At 32.4% G+C, this 21779-nt stretch overlaps 1 protein-coding gene across 2 annotated transcripts in view; it reads left to right on the top strand.

Moving 5' to 3' along the window:
• The window catches only part of LOC145276962 (short transient receptor potential channel 7-like), a 946690-nt gene that overhangs the window by 374440 nt on the left and 550471 nt on the right, over nt 1-21779 (top strand). For both annotated transcript variants that reach the window (XM_080128503.1, XM_080128502.1), the window contains one exon: nt 15868-16032. In XM_080128503.1, coding sequence (XP_079984629.1) covers nt 15868-16032 — 165 coding nt within the window. The remainder of the gene's footprint in view (nt 1-15867; nt 16033-21779) is intronic.

Below are 21779 nucleotides of genomic sequence, written 5' to 3'. Positions count from 1 at the left end.
CAAATTTGCAAGAATCTGTGCTAGTTCTGGTTAGAGTTTTTTTTTTAATACAATAACTGGAATACTGTCCTGACTAGTTGCTTTCCAGCCATCAAGCTCCTTGAAAGATGTGACAACATCTCGAACAGTTATGTGGATGTTATCAGATTATTTTCAGTCGTGGGATAAAATTCATGAAGTAAGAGGTATCATTGGATTTTTAGATAGCTTTAATGGTCAGATCCACAGCAAAGAAATCATGCTACGTCTCTGAAATTTGTAATGTAAGCTTTTAAATATATAATTTGCATTTTAGCCCTCACATTTGGGATCGATTATATTATTGATTACTTTTCAATGCATCCTAACGTCATATATATATATATATATATATATATATATATATATATATATATATATATATATATATATATATATATATATATATATATATATTGGTTTAGCCAGCGAAAAGAATATAAGTTTTGTCGAATTGTATTATGGTACCTTTTTCCCCTGTATCCATCCGCGAGCGATCAAATATATATATATATATACGCTCTAAGATATCCAACGTTGTTCGAAATTGAATGATGATTAACGATTGTTTCACACTCCCATACTTTTATTATAATCGAAATCGGTGAAATCGACCAGTTTTTAATCAAATCGATTAATTGCCTGTTCTAGACATTAACATCCCCCCAGTGTACTGGAAGGAAGCTCCACATGCCTTTCTACAGTGACTTTATCCACAATTCATTGTAGCCTATATTCAATTGTACAGAATCTACTGTTGATTTATAAAATTATCTGTAAATAATGGCTTCACTTAAAATTTAAAATGCAATAGTAATGTGCCATGGTTCAGTTGTGATCTAAATTTCTAACACGTCTTATCAAAGAACCAACCGTTGATTTTATGATATTATTATTATACAGGGTGACCAAAAAAAAACAGAGAACATTCAATATTTTTTCTGAGCATTTTACAGTCAACGGAGAAAAAAGGGCCAAAGACCCTAGTGTTTTGATGTGATGTTTTGAATATAATAAACTAGTTATGGCCAAAGTTTCATTTCATTCGGATAAAACACTAAGAAACGGGGCCTAATTAGAGTTGGAGGTCCGTTTTTTTTTGGGGGGGGGGCACCCTGTACTAGCAGGCGGCCTGACATTGCCGGTAGTAAAATACGCTTCAATATTATATTTTGATTAATGCAGATTTTCGTATTTATTATTATATTATATTGACCTAATATATAGTAATGATTTTAAAAAGTTTTTAAGAAAATGATTCGTGCGCCACCACCGAAAATCGAAACGAAACGTTTAGCGTACGTAAACTTTTTCCTTTCACGTTAATGCTTGAGCTATAAATAGACATGTTTGCTGCAAGGTTAAAAATTTAAACATGAACCAATAGCTATTACGTTACTCATGGATATTCGTAATGCCGTTGTTCGACCTTCACCTGGCAAAATCCATTTGTTTAATTTTCACACTTCTGCATCGATTTTCTCAAACTAAAACTCAAATATAAAGCTCCGCATGAGTTCAAATACCTTGTATATTTAGTTTCATGTATGTAGACCAAAAACTGACAGAGGAGTTTGGTAGGCAATTATTTTAAACAAAAATATATACTCATACATAAATATATATAGAAAGAGGTTTGTGTTTACTATAATCATTTTACGCAAATATTACGTAAATATAAATCATGTAGAATATCTGCATTAATATAATTACACGTAATAGTTAACATAAGATAATCATCCTATAAGAAAACCGAAAAACTATTAGGGAATTAGTTAAAATGAATGTTTAAAAGAATACGCAAATTAGCTATATGTGTGGGTGATGAATGCAATTCTGCAACCCATATATAACAAAGTCGTATTTTCTTTTTAAATAAATAGAAATAAAAGGTTTTAAAATGAATATCAATGCAAAAGAAAAAAACAAATTTATAGTAGTACTAGTAAATCCCCCGGCATTGCCCGGCCTTAAAATACGCTTAAATATGATTTCGTATTTATTATTGTATTATATCGTTATGATTTCAATTGCGTTGTTATATAATTATTTATTATTTTAGTGATATGATTTCGTATTTATTATTATGTTGTATTGGACCCAATATGTAGTCGTAAGTTAAAAAGTCCGAAAGAAATGGCTCGTGCACCACTACCGAGAATTGAAACAAAACGTTTTGCTTACGGTTTATTTTTTTCTCTGACATTAATGTCTGACCTATGAAGACATGTTTGCTGAAAGGTTAAAAAATAAAACATGAAAAAATAGCTACTAAGTTACGCATGCATATTCGTAAAACCGTCGTTCGACTTTAACCTGGTAAATTCAATTTTTTTAATTTTCACACTTTTCTATCGATTTCCCCGGCTAAACCCAAATGTAAAGTTTCGCATGGGTTCGAATACCCTATATATTAAGTTTCATGCCTTAAGATTAAAAACTAACAAAGGAGTTTGGTGAGCAAATTTTGTTAAACAAAATATATACGCATACATAAATATATATAGAAAGAGGTTTGTGTTTTTACTATAACCGTTTTACGTAAACATAACGCAAGTATAAATCATGTAGAATATCTGCATGGGTATAATTACACGTAATAGTTAACTAAAGATGATCATTCTATAAGAAAATCGAAAAAGCTAATAGGGAATTAATTTAAATGAATGTTTATATAGTATGCAAATAAGCTATAACTTTTGCAAATGAATTCAATTCTACGAACAAAGTTGCATTTACTTTTTAAATAAATAGGAAAAAGGGTTTTAATATGAATAGCAATTCTGAAAAAAATTATAGGAGTATAAATAAATAATTACTTGAGATTATTCTGACATAATCACTTGAAATGTGCTCTAAAAAGAAGCGTACGTTTCCAACGCTCCTCTGTCTTATAAACGTCTTTAGTTGATTATATAACGTGGATTTCTGCCTGTGCGGTGATAAAATTCGGAAATGAACTTCTGATGTTAGGTTTTATAAATATCATAACTTTAGTCCAAATTGAACTTCCTTATTGAATCGCATTTTTTTTGTGTGTATTAGCGATTTTCGATATTATCAGACGCATTTTAATACAAACCTATGTGAGAACACTCCCAGACGCATCAAATACATAGTGCGAAGTTATAAAAAAAATTGCCCCGCCGTTTCCGAGTTCACAGGAATCGAACACACACACACACATGCAAACACACACAGAGACAATATTCTTATATATATATATATATATATATATATATATATATATATATATATATATATATATGCGTGTGTGTGTGTGTGTGTAATGTGTTTACGTGTATTTTTACTACTTACGGTGGTCCTGGTTATGACCGTAAACTATATCCGATGGTAGGCCCCAGCTTGCGGGCTTTGGGGAGTGTAGAGCCACCCTTTAATTGCCATTGCTCCATGGTCCACTCTACCCCGGAGTAGTAGTACCTGTTAGGTTCCCAACTATAGGTCAAATAGAAACTGACTTGGAAAAAATATATATATATTCTATTAAAAACATTTTTCTTCAAGATCACCTGATTCGGCATTAAATGACCTAAATAAGGTTGATATGCCGTAAAAAAAAAAGCAACCAAACAACCTACTACTACTTACGGGCAGTGATTACATATGAATAGATATAAGTTCTTATTTAGATGCTAAATAAATGCTAAATAGTATAATACTAGAGTGATAAATATTTTCTTTAATGATACCACGTTAATTTATACAAAATGGCAACTGTATTAACTGGAAATACTCTATTAGTGAACCTAAAAACTTTTTTTAAAGTTTTTTTTTCCCAACTCGCTGATATAGCCCAAGTTTTTGCTAGTTATAATTAGATAAACAGTTATCTTCTAATGCGCCAACACTGAGGGTTTACAAGCAATTCAAAACTCTTCATTTTGAAGTTCATTTAATACAACTCTCTTCGTTTATTAATTACAGACTTTATCATTATTAGTTTAGTTAGTTTGTATAAATATCCCCGATTGTTTTTTGTTTATTTTAGTCTTTGTCTGCATACCTTTAAACCTATACCTTTTTTGAACCCCCCTTTCACATTAAATACTCACTCACAGTTTAAATTTTCAAACCCCAAAATTCCCTCATTTTTCTTCATGATTAACCCTATATTCTAACTATTCTTAATTGTTGCTTGTATCACGCAATTATCGACAGCACAATATAAATAATAGGACGTATATTAAACGTAATCAACTGGACGTATGTTATATCTACCATATAATTGCTTTTCTGTTTTTTCTTTCCTTTTTTCTTTTCCCCCTCCCCATCTCTTGCACTGTGTTATATTATACCTTTCCAAAATGTTAACGTAATTTAAATATGTATTTTTTCCTTTTTATTATTTTTTTCTCTAATGCCCCCCCGTCTTTTCTTTCATCGTTTACCCTCCTCCCTTCTTTATCCTTTATTTCCACTCTTCTGAGTTTTTTTATAGAAACAATACATTTCCTTTTTATTTTAACTTGAATCAGCTGATGATATAAACGGGGATAATATTTTATCTATTGAAACAAGTTGTACAAAGCGATTGCGTCCAGTACACCGCCGTGTCTATTTATAAAGAGCAAGTGACATATATTAGTTGAACGCAATGGGCATGTAAAGATTAATGACGCTGCCTTAGCGAATTGGACTGTAAAGCTTAACGTACCATTCAGCGCACTATGGCAAAAGCATTTAACTTATGAACGCGCACATAACCAAGATCAAAATAAACCGATGACTCTATAATCAAATATATATATATATTTATCAATTCATCATATAATAGAATGCACACTACCTCTTCTCTCTCTCTCTCTCTCTCTCTCTCTCTCTCTCTCTCTCTCTGCGTTTCTGTCTGCCTGTCTATCTATCTCCTGGTATGTCTATTTGGCCCAAGGAGAAAATTTTTGATAAATGTTTTCTTTGAAGTCTGTGTGTATATCTATCTATTATCTCTCTCTCTCTCTCTCTCTCTCTTTTTATGATATGAATAGGCTAGTCAATTTAATTAAGAATAGGAAACTAGATATATCTGTAACAAGATTAAGGGAGGTGGTGTTTGATCAACACTGCTGGAGAGCCATAGTTTAATATACTGTTTTGTTTTTAAATCCCTGAAACAGTGTTTCATGGTAAACAACTGATGATCCCTTAAATTAACATTAGTACTATAGTGAATTTTCTATAGTTTTAAAGTTTAAAAACCTTCCAAGACTATATATATCTTTATATATATATATAATCTTTATATATATATATATCTTTATATATACATATATATATATATATATATATATATATATATATAGAGAGAGAGAGAGAGAGAGAGAGAGAATGGGAAGAAAGAGAATTGAAATAAATATCCACTGTTAATTATTAAGCGCTGTTGATATTGGAATAAAAATTCATAATTTAATAGTTTACAAAGACCAAATAAATGTATATTTTTTCAATGCATAAATATATTTATTTAAAAGAATATTCGTCGCATAATACAATTTTTTTTCTTTTATGTGCAATGCTGGTTATGATAAAGTATAATACGTGTTGTTGATGCAAAGTAATATCCGATACTAACAAGCAATGGCATTTGTACTCTTTTCCTCGGATGATGACGACTTGTTTCGTCAACAAATTTGCGAAAAGCTACCATTTATTCTTTTTGATGCCGGAAATTTGATGTATTTTATTTTATAAATGTCATTTGTTTTCCTGAGCTATAACCTCTCATTTTCTCTTTCACAAGAAAGTTTGTACTCCTTTCCTTTGATTTTAACGGATACTGTCATTTTTTTTAGTTATACGATGTTTATAAATACACAAATAAAAATCCTACCCAAAACCGGCCAGAGGCTTAATTGGCCAAAACGTAGTAGGACGACAACTATGGATTGCAGTAATTGCTGAGAACGCAGTAAGGAGATTCGGAGTTACTATTCCAACACGGTTACCACCTGACAGAGGGCAGAGGAATAGTCGGGCGCAACGTCGTGAAACAACAACTAAGAAAGATGAGGATAATAGTCCGCAATAAATGAATTAATTAATAATATTCATCTCAATAATAAATTCCAATTAAATCTATAATATAAAGCTGAATGTCTGTGTGTATCTGGTCACGAATAGGCTCCTATATGGTTGACTATCATAGAAAACTGATCACATATAATGATAGAAGATGTATCGAGACACAGGAATGTGTATGTTTGACTGGCATAATGATTATTCTTTAAAATTGTGGGGTCTGCGTACGCGCCTGGTCCACAAAGTATGGAAGTAAAAAATTTAAAAATTAAAAAAAAAAAAACGTTTGCAAGTGTTTTTGATATAGATGTACATAATAATACTTTGATAAGTATGTTTTAACTTAAATAGGGATGGCATCATACAATTGTGAGGTCTGCGTTCGCGCCTGGCCTCCATAGAATGGAAATAGGTACAAACTTTAATAAAGACTTTTCATATCTATCTCCGTAAGTATACTTTGATAATTATGTTTCAGTTTGAAGAAATATGGTATAATAAAATTATGGGGTGTTCGTTCGGCCTGACCTCCATAGAATTGAAATATGCCACAAAGTTTAACAAGGTTTTTTTAATATAGATCCACAGAATATTGTGATGAGTGTTTCAGTGTGAACAGGTATGGTATAATAAATTCTGGGGTTTATCTATTTTATTTTTACTTTCATCATATTTTGCTTTGGTTTTGATACCCCCAAATTTGAAGCGATCGCTTTACAGCCCTTCCTTTTCATAAGCTATCATACTTTCATAAATTAGAGTCCATTTTCTGTAGGCTGTTTTTGAACCTAGTCAACGACGGGTACTTTTGCTAGTAATATATATACGATTCGGACTATCGAATTTATAAGACCAAAAAATCCAACCTTGATCGCCGTTCGAGGTACGTGGCGCAGTGAATAGAGATGTTGAATCTCACCGGTTCCAAGTGAAAATTGTCTGAAGATAACGGTTTCAATCCTACCCAAACCCAGCTTGGACAAAACGTGGTGAGACTACAACAGCTATGGATGGCAGTAATTGCTGAGAATGCAGTTAAGAGATTCGGAGTTCTTATGCCGTCGCGATTACCACCTGACGGAGGCCAGAGAAATAGTTGGCCAAAACGTCGGGAAACAACAACTAGGAAAGATGAGGATCATCATCATCGCAATAAATAAATTAATAAATAATACTCATCTCAATAATGAATTCCAATTAAAATAATATACTAAACCTTATGCTTTGCATTAATATTTCAATTTTAATTAAAATCCATTACACGTATCTCATTCTAGATAATATTTGAATTTTCAAATTAAAGGTTGTACATATATTATACACCGTATACCACACAACTAATTTAAGGATTTTCACAAATGGGTAAAAGAAATTCGTCTTCATTTCAGGTTTGGCATGTTTAGCACCATATCAACCCTTTTGTGCCATTTAAAACTAATGTCTTTATTTTGTACAATATAGATTAATAATTTTAACCAACTTAAAGACTTAAAGAATTAAGTGGGGTTTTTTTCGGGGGGGGGCTTATTACACTTCTAACCAACCATACTTTAAGAAAAGGGGCGTGTCTACACAATGACCTAGATAAGTCATAAGGCAACGAACAGCAGACGATTTTTGTTCATTTAGTCATATGACGAGTTATCCTCTCTTTCCCCTTCGATACACTGTGGTTGTATAGATAGGTTACTAATACTTATTGCTTAAATATCACAGAAATCAGAGATATTTGGATTGTTATGAAAGGCTTTGCTCCTCTAATGATCATATTTGCATGAATCTATAATTAATATATGCTACTTCACGACCTATCATAGATAAATGTTCTGTCTTAAAGTTAATAATCATTGGTTAATTAGTTTGTGAGTAAATCATCTATTTATAGGTATATACATATATACACATAGAGACATACTTAGACATATATACGCGGTAGGTATAGAGAGAAAGCGTCGTATGAAATTAATGATATATAAACAAATTATTCGTGTATTTTGTATTAATAAAATGATTATATTGTTGCTATTCATTTTCCCAATATCTTTCTAATTAAAATTCGTTTAACGAAAGCACCGGATACTTACAGGATGAATTGCGTGAAGGTTTACATTATCGTCAATTGTGAAGATTGGGAGGTCTTTCCAATATAGACAACACTGATACGTTAGTTTTCACTATACTGTAAAAATCTAGAATAGAATAATAAAATCAGTTTCCTTAATTATTCAATATAAAATGCATTTGCTAAGTAGTTCTTGTACCTATTTACTATGCCTCCCCACGGGACAGAGTTAGACACCAGGGTCGTTTTTTAACGTGGAGAAAAGGTACAAAAATAAAAATTGTCTCAGTCGTGAAGGATTTCTCTTCCAGCGAAAGAGAACAAGAAATAGAAGTGCAGCATCTGAAGAACAGATGGTATTTATTTGCTCCCCCACCGAGCAAATTAGGCACAAGGCCGATTTTTAATGTGAGGAGTGAAGGGGAAATGGGGACCAACTCCCCGGGGAGTAGGGGAGTTGGATAATGACAATTGGTATGAAGGGTTGCCCCTACATTGACCAAAGTCTTATATGTGAGGTTGCCCACACATATGGTCTTTGCTTGCAGTATCTGTCGGAACAGATGGTATTTATTTGCTCCCCCACTGAGCAAATTAGGCACAAGGCCGTTTTTAATGTGAGGTAAAAACCAGCTCCCCTAAAAGGGGTCACTCTGGTTACCAAAAATAATAATTGTCCCAGTATAGAGGGTTTCCCCTCCATTGACTGGTACAAATTATCTTAAGTGCAGCATCTGCCGGAACAGATGGTGTTTATTTGCTCCCCCACTGAGCAAATTAGGCACAAGGCCGTTTTTAATGTGAGGTAAAAACCAGCTCCCCTAAAAGGGGTCACTCTGGTTACCAAAAATAATAATTGTCCCAGTATAGAGGGTTTCCCCTCCATTGACTGGTACAAATTATCTTAAGTGCAGCATCTGCCGGAACAGATACTACACTTTGATCTTGTCCCGAAGGCCAAGTAGTTCTTGTATCCAACAAAAAAAAAGAGACCAATAAAACTGTGTATTTTCTCAGATATATGATTTACGTATCTATATTTTCTGTGATTAAACACGGTCGGGTAAGCTAAATGCATCAAGGTAAATTTCAGGTCGTTCCACAGACATACGTTCACCATGTTTGTGTATATATGAATACATTATTTGTATATTAAAGTTTCATTCAAATATTTAATTAACCTTATAGAATATTTCGAGTATTAATTTATACTGGATAAAAATATGTGTTGGTTATCTATAGTATAAATCTCACCTGTCTATTTAAATATATGTATGTATGTATGTATGTCTGCCTTAAACTTTAAACAGAGCCGACAGATTGAACAAGATCGGTATCGTTTTAGAACTCGACTCTTCGGACGAAAAATATCGAAAAATTGGCTAAACAAATTAATTCTTTCACTCTAAACTGGGCAGTTTTCTACAAGGAGGGTCGTTTTTTAGTTTTTTGTTTTTGTTTTTTTGGGGGGGGGGTTTTGCAAGTTGTCTATCGTTTGGAGTTCCGAACTTCCGGTCGCGTCATGAAGTAGGGCAAGATGTCAGGTTTTCCTTCACTTTCTTTTTCGCTTTCGCCTCACGGGTTCGAGCCTGCCTGCCTACTACCACTTTCCCCCTTCTCCCTTCCTGCTTGCCTATTAAAACTTAAAAAAAAATTTTTGGTCAACACACATCCCCAAACATCCGGGAAACGCCCAGCACCCAGGCCAGTAAGAATTATTCTTTTCTGCGCTTGGTATTGGCAGGACGAAGAAGAGGTTTCCTTCTCGCAGCTCTCCCAAGATACCTGGCAGCTGTTCTGGGACTGATATCAGCTTGTGTTGCAATGTCAAATGATCTCTTAAACATTTCTTTTCACAACGCGCAAGGGTCTTTCAGACGGCTTGGGGCGACCTAGATGTTGTTTTGTGCACTTTTTGTCTTCTCCTTTGAATTGTACAATCACGATATAAGCAATAGAAAGGGGAAACAAAAGATTTCCTGCTACTTTATGTTTACTAAGACCACCTTCATATTGATTCACGATTATTCCTTGCAGTAATTCTGATAGGTCTGATGCTCCTTTAGTTCGTGTCATGCTTCAATGGTGTTAGATGCAATTTTAATGAGATGATATAGCACTATTCTTATATGTAAATAGGTAGGGAGTATTATAGTAATCCACATACAGTACAGCTTATCAGTACGGCTAGACAAGCAATTACCTATATATATATATATATATATATATATATATATATATATATATATATATATATATATATAGGTACTTGTTTGTCTAGCCGTACTGATGAGCTATGAAACAGCGAAACAGTACTGTATGTGAATTACTATAATACTCTCTACCTTGGGTTGAGCATATTGGGAAGTGATATACAAATTACCATTAGCGTATGAAGCGATGCTTTCTGTGCAAACAAATTGAGCTTAGGTATTTGGATAATGTCGTTACATTGTTAACTCACTGCTTGAATGGCAGCAGTCGAATAGTGCAACGGTTAGAAATACTGGCATGCAAACATACACACATAATTTATATATTGGTAACTAAAAATTCTCGACCCAATTTTATTAAAAAGCTTGCCTTTTCTCTGAATACCCTTTATGTAAAATTTCAAATGTTTAAAGCAGAAATTGTCTGAGTAATTTGGTAGAGACCGCAGGGGTCAATTTTTTTTAACTTTGACCCCTATTATGACCCCTTAATTTTTATTGTTTTGGGCTCAAATCAGGTTATTAAGTCAGATCCATATCCAAGGAACCTATATCTAAAGTTTCAAATGTTTAGACCCAAAACTGTCGGATCAGTTCGGTAGTGTTCTAAAAGGTTAAATCGTTGAAATTTGTACCCCTTAACAGCCAAATTTCTGGCAGAAAATCAATCACACAGATTTTCCCAAATGTCAGTATCGTGTATATCAAATTTCGATTCTGTAGACTAAAAATTGACAGAGTTATTGCGTAAGAAAATGTACACAGACGCTCAGACACACACACATAAAGACAGACAGAAACGTTCACTTTTATAGATATGCTAGCATTTCAGCCCGGCGTTTCCCGTGTGTTTGGAGGTGTATGCTGAGCAAAAAAAAAAAGGTTTTTTTTTTAAACGGTAAATTATTTTAAATTTGACCCCTTAACATTTATTGTTTAGGGCTCAAATCAAGTTATTAAGTTAGATCCATGTCCAAGGAATATATATCTAAAATTTCAAGTGTTTAGACGAAAAATTGTCGGAGAAGTTTGGTAGAGTTCTCAAAGGTCAAATCGTTGAACTTTAACCCCTTAATCGCCAAATTGCTGGCCGAAAACCGATCACATAGATTTTTCCAAATCTCAGTACCCTGTATATCAAATTTCGAGTTTGTAGACTAAAAATTGACAGAGTTATTGCGTAGGGAAATGTACACAGACACACACACACACAAACAGACACGTTCACTTTTATAGATATATATAATCATACTTCTAATTCGAAAGGGGATCATTCGCTATAATATGTTAATCCTAGGTTTCCATCACCTGCTTTGCCAATTCCATTTCTGAAATATTTCATATCCATAAACTAAATTGTGAAGTCCGGTCCCGTCCAAGCAATGACCTGATGAGTTTTCTAAAAGATATTACCTTTCTCTTTTAACTCCTCATAGACCTCTCTATTTTGCGAAATGGCTACCTGCCAACATAATTTAAACAAGCCAACGCGTTCATGCTTCATCTGTTATTGATTATTTATACAGTTGAAACCGCTTATCACTTTTGTCTCGTCTTTCTTAACATCAAGCATATAGTAGCAATAAACCAAGAACCTGGAAGCGTTTTTTTTAAGGATAAACTTGTGTGGTGTGTGCCAACAACTTGTTATAGAATAGACAAATTGAGTTCAAATCCAGCTGACGCTTTGTAGATGAATTTATCAGCTAATAATGCTTGGAAATAAATCAATCGATTTGTACGCCCATTCTCCATCTGAAACGAAAAACGGTATCATTATCGTTTATAATAAGTGTTAGCTTTCGGCATTGAATAACATTAAATGGAATTCATATGCCGCAAGAGAAACAAGTGAAATAATCATCAGAAACTTAATGAATTGCTTAAAATAGGTGTCCATGTTTCCATGGTTGACATTGTATGATCAAGAAACAGTGTGGACTTGGGAGGGGGCTTTAAGTTTCATATGCATACCCTATCTACTTCCTCTTAGTCTTGACACAATAATAATGGTTTTCAAATCTAGTTATTATTGTTAGCATTGTTAAACTCCTTAGTGTATTTGTTTATTTTCGTCAATGATGGCCTTCATTGAGATCGAAAGTAATTGACCCATTGTAGACATTAGATTAAGTCTTAAATAAATTTTAACTTAAGACTAAAATGTTAAACTGGTTTGTTGATAGAAGTATATATATATATATATATATATATATATATATATATATATATATATACATTATATATATATACATTATATATATATAATGTATTTTGTGGACAGAAAGTTGTTAGATGAGACAAGTCATCGGTACCGTCAGTTTCAAGCCCGATACTTAGGACCGTTTAAGACATCCATATCAAGCTCTCTTCAGTCAATACTCATCTGAGTATCTTAAACGGTCCTAAATATCGGGCTTGAAACCAACGGTACCGATGACTTATCTTATCTAACAACTTTCCTGTACACAAAATACAAAATATAAATATGCTGCTATATTTCGGGTTTTCCTTTTAATTGAGCACTCTGCTGGATTCCTTTTTCAAAATAATAATCATATGTATATATATATATATATATATATATATATATATATATATAGGGTTTAGCCTCTGTCCCATCGATGAAATGGTGCATCGCTCTGCTTGCTCTACAAGTATTTTAATGGTGAATGCTCTGACAAACTACAAGCACTTGTACCCCCTTGACGTAAATACCCCCGACGAAACCGACAAGCCGCCAAATCCCACCCTTTCACAGTAGAGATCCCTAGTTGTAAGAAAGCTTTCTACTCCAATAGTTTCTTCCCCGGAACTGCTAGACTTTGGAACTCCCTTCTGGAATTCTGATTTCCAAACTGTACTGACATGCAGAAGTTCAAGTGTAATGTGAACAGACATTTTGCTGCTCATCTCCCTTCATAATATCCCTGCAACTTATGTCAGTACTAATAGCTCCCTAATCAAAGTGGCACTGTGGCTTGTTTGGGGGGAAAATTGAATTAAGACATTAATAATAATAATAATAATAATAATAATAATAATAATAATAATAATAATAATATATAGTAGAAGGTATACACGGCGTTGCCCGAGATTAAACATAACGATAAATTACTTTTAAAACATAAAGTAAAAGAAAACGAGAAAAAAAAAATTGAGACATGTGCACGTGATTATCACGTTTTTTTTCTAAAGAGTTCACTTCTTTTAAGCTAACAAAACAATACGCGAGTTATCAAAAGCCTAAAGACAGTGAATCAAGTACGGTAACCATTAGACCAGCTTGCCAAAATCTTTGTAAAAAAGTTTTCAAACCTCGTGAAACGGACAAATTGATAAAAATCCGATGACCCCAACTACAATTTTTTGCAATTTTGATTCTGCTGATTAGCAGGACATTTTTTTTTCCGGATGAAAACCAATTAAAGTGTTTTCCACATGGCTGAATACCCAATATATTAAGTTTCGAGTTCGTAGATCAAAATTTCGTTGAGTATATATTGAGTAAAATGATTCCTAATTTTTTAATTGAAAATCAGTTTCAAAAGGAAAAATCAAACAAAAACGAATAGTTTGTACGATCGTTTCGGAAACGATGTTTTATTGAAGTAGACAATAAGTCTTGAACAATAATTTTATAAAAAGATTTTTTATATTTCAACAAAGTCTACTCCTCAGCAAAAATGCAGGTGGAGATGGGGTTAAAGACACCAAAATAAACTAGCATTTTTGTATTGAGACAGATATTCCTTTTTTCCATTATTTAGAAAGTCATGTCTTATTTTAGCCTATCTTTTTCTTGGCATAACGATGGACTAAAATAAGAACTATATATACATTAGTGATGGAACTATTACAATATTCCTTTTAATTTCAATTAAATTTTCTGATTTTGTTCCTGATTCACAATTTCAATGCAATTACCGACTCCGATTCTGATTCTAAAACTGACGAATCATCTTAAACGATAGAATTAAATGTAGATTAAATATTCGTTTTAATTTGGAAAACTTTTCCGTGTTTTTTTTTTATCAACTCTTGTAGCCAAGATTTCCATAAGCTTATTGTTAGGTTTTACTAGTTCTGTTTTTCCCGACTTATCCATTTGTAGTATTTTTACCGGATCCTTTTACTATGCATATTTTTTTTTTTTACATAATTTCGATATATAGTTCTATAGTTTTTAGTTCTACTGGTAGTTTAAAAGCAGTAATTAATGAACAAGCCAAAAACTGTCATGTTTTTGAATAAAAGGTAATTAAACAACTTTAGAAAAAGCTCTATAAACATGTAATGATTTTCGATGTAATACGCAAAAGTAACTCTAATGTTTTTTTTTCTGTATATCCTTATGGTGATTAAATTAAAGAATAATAACTAAGTACTACGGGGAGAGTCACTTCTACCACCGCTCTGAAATTAATATTCGAATGAAAAGTGTTGATTAGATTCAATATAAAAATCTAAGTATTTGAGGGAGGGGGAGATTTAAAACAGGTACCAATAACAAACCGAAATCGCAGATGAATCAAATATTTATACTATTAGTTAGAAGAGTTCCGGAAAATCGATTTTACGACTTTACGTTAGAAAACGTAGATCTAAAAGTACAGCAGACTATTAATGCACGTTAGTTCGACTGTTTAGTATCTTGATTTAGTTCGGCTCTGATTTGAAGAAATATATATATATATATATATATATATATATATATATATATATATATATATATATATATATATATATATATACTGCATCCACTTTTATAACCAATAAAAAAAAACTATATATGCACCAATCCTCAAAGAAAAAGATAAAGAAAACGACAACAAAAACAATCGCTCCTGATGATAATCGGATGCACCGATAGAAAGCACTTGAGAAGAATATGGTTGAACAACAACTTTTTGGCGCCATTTTATACAAGTAGCCAGCTGAAATAAAAAATAGATCGCTCGGCGAATGGAAAATATATCCAGAAAATCGGAAAAAAGAATAACTCTGTCGTGTTCTATCTGACGTGCTTAAATATATATGCATATGAAAAATGACGAAGATCTCGGGACGCCAAGGTCCTGAGTTTGATTTTCGTCTGGTTCATCTGCGCTGATGAGTTATATGACGACGAAACACCTGTCTGTAGCTTATATAAATATTTTGATACCTACAGACACTAGTGTTTTATCCTTATGGAATCATCAGTGCAGGAAGTTACGATTGCTGTTGGTCGTGGGAGTCGAACCCGCAACAAAGCAATCTCTGTTTCCATTTGCAATGGACCTAAACCCCAAGGTGACCGTTAACAGCTACTCAAGTCAAATTAAATATTTATAAAAGCATAAATATTATTATATGTCGATCTATTCTGATCAAGCATCTTGGTGGTCGTTATCACGCATGTAAGCCAGTTGATCGATTTTCTTTTCACAGACAGTGCTCAACTGTTAAGAAACAAGCTTATATATACATATATATCTTACAGCATATTTTCTCTGTGTCTTCAATTTTTTAATATATTTTCTTTTTTCTTTGTAGTTCATTGCCCATGCAAGCTGTCAAGAACATTTAATGAGTATATGGTATGCGGACGTACCATGGTTTCAACACCAATCTTTCATCGTCAAGCTTTTTATTGTGCCATTAGGGATTCTCTTCATTCCGGTCACGGCCATTATCTACGTGTTCCTGCCCTACTCCAAGGTTGGTACTCGATATCTTACAATTCTACCGAGTCTTATCTTGCAGAATAACCAAATGAATCGAAAGAAAAACGTTAACCAATAAATTCCCAATGCACCTGCAAGCGCAGTTGGCGTCGAGAATTTAGTTTAAAATCATCAAGGCTGTAAATGACTATTGACAGCGTTTCCCTGCACTGCTCAAATGCTGGTGGAGTAGCAGCTTAGAAGTTGACTTTAAATTGTTCCTGGAGGATAATCGAGTTGAACAAAAGTTGTAATTGCAAAGCAATTATTCCCATAAGAGAATAAATGAAAGTAACTAATGCAGTGCCAAACCCATTTGTATCTAGATGGGTAACTAATGCACCCAATATAAATTGAAAAGATGAGGAAAAATAAATGCGCTAATACATAAAACAATGCAAAACTACAGAACATACAAGTGGGACCTGAGGAAATTCCACAGTTTTATTCTTACTATATATTTCTGCAGATATTAGTTGTATTCTTATCTGCATTATATTACAGCAGGATTTAAAAATTAAATTCCATCTACATACTACTATTCGTATCAAACTAAAATAAATGTATCTAAGTGCCTTGCTCGATGTAGTCGCAAGTTATATCTTGTTATAGAGGTTCATCGCTAAACTCCTCGTAGGAGTTTGTGGCATATTTCTATTTTATGAATGTATAACGCAAAAAAAAAACTCACGGTATTATTGTAGCAACTTTGAAAAGGACAGAGTAAAATGCATTTTAGTTTGATTTTTACGTTTAACAAAATAGTGAAATCAAATAAAATCTGAAAATTACTTTTTTTACACATTGGATCATCGGAGATCCATGGTTGGTATAAGGGGTGAATGGTGACAACGTACGTATGAATAGAACATTAGTTTAGCTTTTTATACAAACAAAAAGAAAGAGAAATAAAAATAAGTCCCCATCTTGGATGTTATTCTCGCATGGTTTCAACCGGTTTAACCCCCCCCCGCCCTTATTCCGATGCGTTTCGTCGAACTCGAGATTATCGATCTGATTATCACTTAACATCTATGTGTAACTTCATAGCACATGTTATTCACATAGATTAGGCGCTGCCAAAATCGAAGGATGTAGTAAATATTTTTTGACGGAGTCTCTCTTTATAAATCTACTAAAAATCAAGTAATTATTTAATCAATACGAAAATTTCACGGATATTAAGCGATGAATGAATTTTATAACGGTGTACCTATTTTTTTCTAATATATATTTATATATTTTTTGCCGAAAAAAAACTACCCTTTTCATTTTTGGTTACAAATATGCTTAAAATAATCAGCCGAAACTGAACAAAATATATTATAGCATGGGTTGGGTGAATATTGTATACAAATAACAAACAAAAAATACTTGTATACGTATTACATTTCCAGGTTGAAAATCCGAATTTTGAATGTGTTTAATTTTTCATCTTCTGTGTGTTTGACGTGTGTAATTCGTTGAATATGCTAATAATAATAATAACTTATTCAGATTAGCAAAAAAATAAAAAATATTTATATTATTTTTACCAAGAGCACTACTGTTAAATCTTTGAAAAATTAATTAATAATTTGCTTTTCAGTGAGCTTAATATTGCTAATATAAATTGGAAATGCTTCGAAGAATCGATACGAAAAAAGAAAAAAAAATATCGATAGATAATTGCACATTTGCTAAAAATATGATAATTTCTGTCGGCAATATTTCATTACGTGATATTACTTAATCTATGGTAGTCTATAAGGCTCACAAACACTTGTTCGTATTACAAACAGTTGTCATCTCCCCCTTTTCCAAAATTAGATCAAATTCCAATTAAATTTTTTTTCACAAATTATGCGATAAAAAATTGGGGAAATAACAATTTTATATAGTTTATGGAAAAAAAAAGTTGTGTATGGTTTACAGGGAAAATGATTGTCATCGTGAAATTAAAAATACATCCAATTTATGAAAATCAAGAAATTTATGGTTGATGTAAAACAAAAATATCAGAAATGGTTACTAGGAAAAATTAAAAGCGTGCTAGAAATTAATGTGCAGAAGAACTATTAAGTGAAAATAACATAATATTGAAGGTATTTTACCATAAATGACGTTAGGAATTATAATTTTATTCAATTAGTAAAAAAAGAAGGTATTTTCCTGTTTTGTTACATTAAGAAATATTTTAGGGGTAGGAGTGGCTACACATGGTCACTGAGGAAGACTATAAACATCACTGGTTTAGGGGATAAGCTCAGAGTGTACTATCTGTTCAGGTGCTAAACAACCTACCCTTTCTTTCTAGACTGGAACAATGTTTATTTTTGTTCTTATCCAAAGAGCCCATTTTGAGGAGCCCGATTTTCCCCGCATTAAAACCCGAACTTGTGTCTAACTCTGCCCTCCTGGGGAGGTAAGTAAATAGGAATATCACTGGTTTGTCAATTATATGATAATGATGTGACTTGCGCTTAACTTTGTTTAATATTGCTTATAAATATATACATATATATATATATATATATATATATCGCTTATGAAAAAAATATGAATATATATATATATATATATATATATATATATATATATATATCGCTTATGAAAAAAATTAAACCCTTATAAAGTTGATTACTCACTTAATCGTCAAAACAAACGCTAAAAATACATAGAAATTTACAAAACTAAATTAACTTTATTTAGTCGTGTAAAGGCTACAATAGTTTCTTCCAAACTATCATTAAATTTTGGATTTTCTTTTGTTACTTTCGCCACGCAAAATCTATAGAGTGAAATAAAAGATGGAATTATTTTAAGTTCATGTACTTATGTTATAATATTTTTGCATATTCTTATAACAAATCATCCTAAATCTTATTTAAGCATATATATATATATATATATATATATATATATATATATATATATATATATATAAGAAAAAGTGTTATATTATTATTCTTTTCATATGATAAAATTCAGGCTTTTATATTTCTGGAAAAAAGGAGTTACTTAAGAATAATGGATTTAATAGATTTTAATCTGTTTTAAAAACAAAAACAGCAACTCAATATTTCTTCCATTTTTTAACCGTGCCTAATCTAGATGTATTAGCAAAATATCAATATCAAATGAGAGAATTTCATATATCATTTAGTTTTTCATATCTATATATTAGTACGGTAGTATATTTAATGTATGTCCGCGTGTCACGGTTTTCATATTATAAATTATTCGATCGGGAATTCCTATTTATAAAGTAGGGGATAGAAAGCCATGATATGCTACAAAAATTAAACATTAAATAAATGCGCTAATTAAATACGCTAATTTAATATTCGCAGCATGCTACAACCCTCCATCGTCCTCTTCAATAAATAAGATCTCCCAATCACCGAAGAGGCAATGTAAAAAAATATTGAATAAAAAAATACAAATGATGCCGCTTTTGGGTCGTAGGTGAAACTAAAATATACCTTCTTGGTCTTCTGGATTCAAGGGTTGTATCTATTCTATCTAAAGATGATATGATGATATCGTGGAGTTTTCGTTCCCTTACTATGAAAACATAAGGATATTGGAGATAAACCGTAATAACCAGATATATTCTGACACAAAGGGCTACAATAATATCACAGGGTTTCCATTCACACTGAACGTCCGTAGAATATCCAGCAGAAATATATTAAATATGAAAAATACCAGAGTGGAATTTCCACAGGCCTCGCTAGTATGAATTATCATCATATTTGTTGATGTCCTAAAAAATAAAGCATGATGTTTTCTTTCAGAATTCATTGTAAGAGGCAGAATATGCCTAGAATTGTTTTCTGTTCAATTTTTTTTTTCTGCTTCATCTCGTACAAAGGCACGTATTTTACTCGATAAATTTTGTTTGATGGTTTGTAAGTATATATATATATATATATATATATATATTTACTTTTTAGATACTAGTTTAAACAAGATTTTGAAACGTATTTATATAGTATGTTGATATGTTAATTTGTATAGTATGTTGATATGTAAATTTGTATAGTATGTTGGTATGTTAATTTGTATAGTATGTTGGTATGTTAATTTGTATAGTATGTTAGTATGTTAATTTGTATAGTATGTTGATATGTTAATTTGTATAGTATATTGGTATGTTAATTTGTATAATATGTTGGTATGTTAATTTCCAACTTTAACTGAACGTCTACCGGTTTTATTTAAGTGGGACGTTAAAACAATATTGGCAAAATTTCGTGGGAAAGCATACGCTGCTTAGTATTTGCATCGGAGAGTAAATAACTACGATGAATGCATTGAGGCATTCTTTTTATTAGCAAAAAAAAAAACATTAAAAATCATGCTTGGAGGCATTTGCTTTTATTTAATGACGAACATCCTTTATGTTTACTTTTTCAGGAATTATCAGAAAATATCAGTTATTCAAAAAAATATATATAATATTTCGACAATATTGTTTGTTAATATATTTCAGTTTATAAAACGATTTGTATTTACATCTCTTACTATGGCGGAAGATGTGATACAAGGTCACAAAAGTGGGATTTTTAAAGACCAATACTGTAGAGGAAGAGCTCTTTAGCCGAATCAAAAATGCCTGGGAGCATTTCGGCATTCCTCAGTAGGGACGCCTTAGGCTAACCTCGTATCAAAGGACGAGAAGATACATCAGCACACATTAATCTTTATTATTGACTGGAAGATTGGCATACGATTCACTGTCTGGTTTATACTCAAAGCATAGAAAATGAGCATACAATTTTAGAACAGTATACATATATACATAGAGAGAGAGATATAGAGAGCGAGGACAATAGGTCTGTATATAATTAGAATTGTAAGCTGTCCATACTAAGAGGCAGTTGGTTCAATGCAGGGGAAGGTTTATCGACGGAATTCCAAATATATATACTGCCTAAAGAAATCTCTAAAAGCAGAAGCTAAAGAAAAAGAAATTGAGAAAAGGAAGAAATATAGATCGTAATGGTTTAGGCTATAATTACTTACCATCGGACACCAGGATGAGGAGTCTATGTATCAAATGGCATGACATTGTTCCAACTACCGCGTGAAGCATTAATCCTATTCCGAATTGAATAAATGAAACAAAAAAAAGCAAAAAACACGAAATTCACATTAAAAAGAGAAAAACAAAAAGAACCGTCCTGAAATATTTCTATTGTACCAAATTGGAAACGGTGTGTCTGATTCTACAGATGGAAGCAAGAATTGTGGAAGCGCACGTTTCCCATCGAAATTAGCCTGGAGTCAAGACGTGACATGGGTATGGAGACTTGACATCACCGCATACACTTATACAGCGCTTAGACTATTTATGAAGGAATTGTGGCAGTATTGTTTTCGAAGATCTCTTAAATACGCAATAATAGATGAAAGAAAAAAAAACGGCTCATTTTTGTCTACATGAGAACGCGGCTTGACAACGATTTGCCCGATAAACCGTACTATTTTTATTAGATTTAGTAGCTTCCTTCAGTTTTGTCAGACTACGGATACTAACTGTTGGGGTGCCTGTGTGTGGAATTTTTGTGGCAAAAATTACGCAATACCCAACTACACCTCTCCTAAGTCGACGTTGTTAAATACCAGTGGCAAGTGGAGGCTCTAGACAACTGGAAACAATGCTGAGATAAGCGGAGAACAGACATCATAGAATTCCCAAATGGTCACCCATGTTACACTGGCCAGGCTCAAAGTTGCTTAACTTCGGTGATCTTC

The sequence above is a fragment of the Euprymna scolopes genome, chromosome 5 (assembly GCF_053919585.1).
Source record: "Euprymna scolopes isolate OS-2025 chromosome 5, ASM5391958v1, whole genome shotgun sequence".
NCBI classification, from domain to species: domain Eukaryota; kingdom Metazoa; phylum Mollusca; class Cephalopoda; order Sepiida; family Sepiolidae; genus Euprymna; species Euprymna scolopes.
This window is presented reverse-complemented; position numbering and strand designations above follow the sequence as displayed.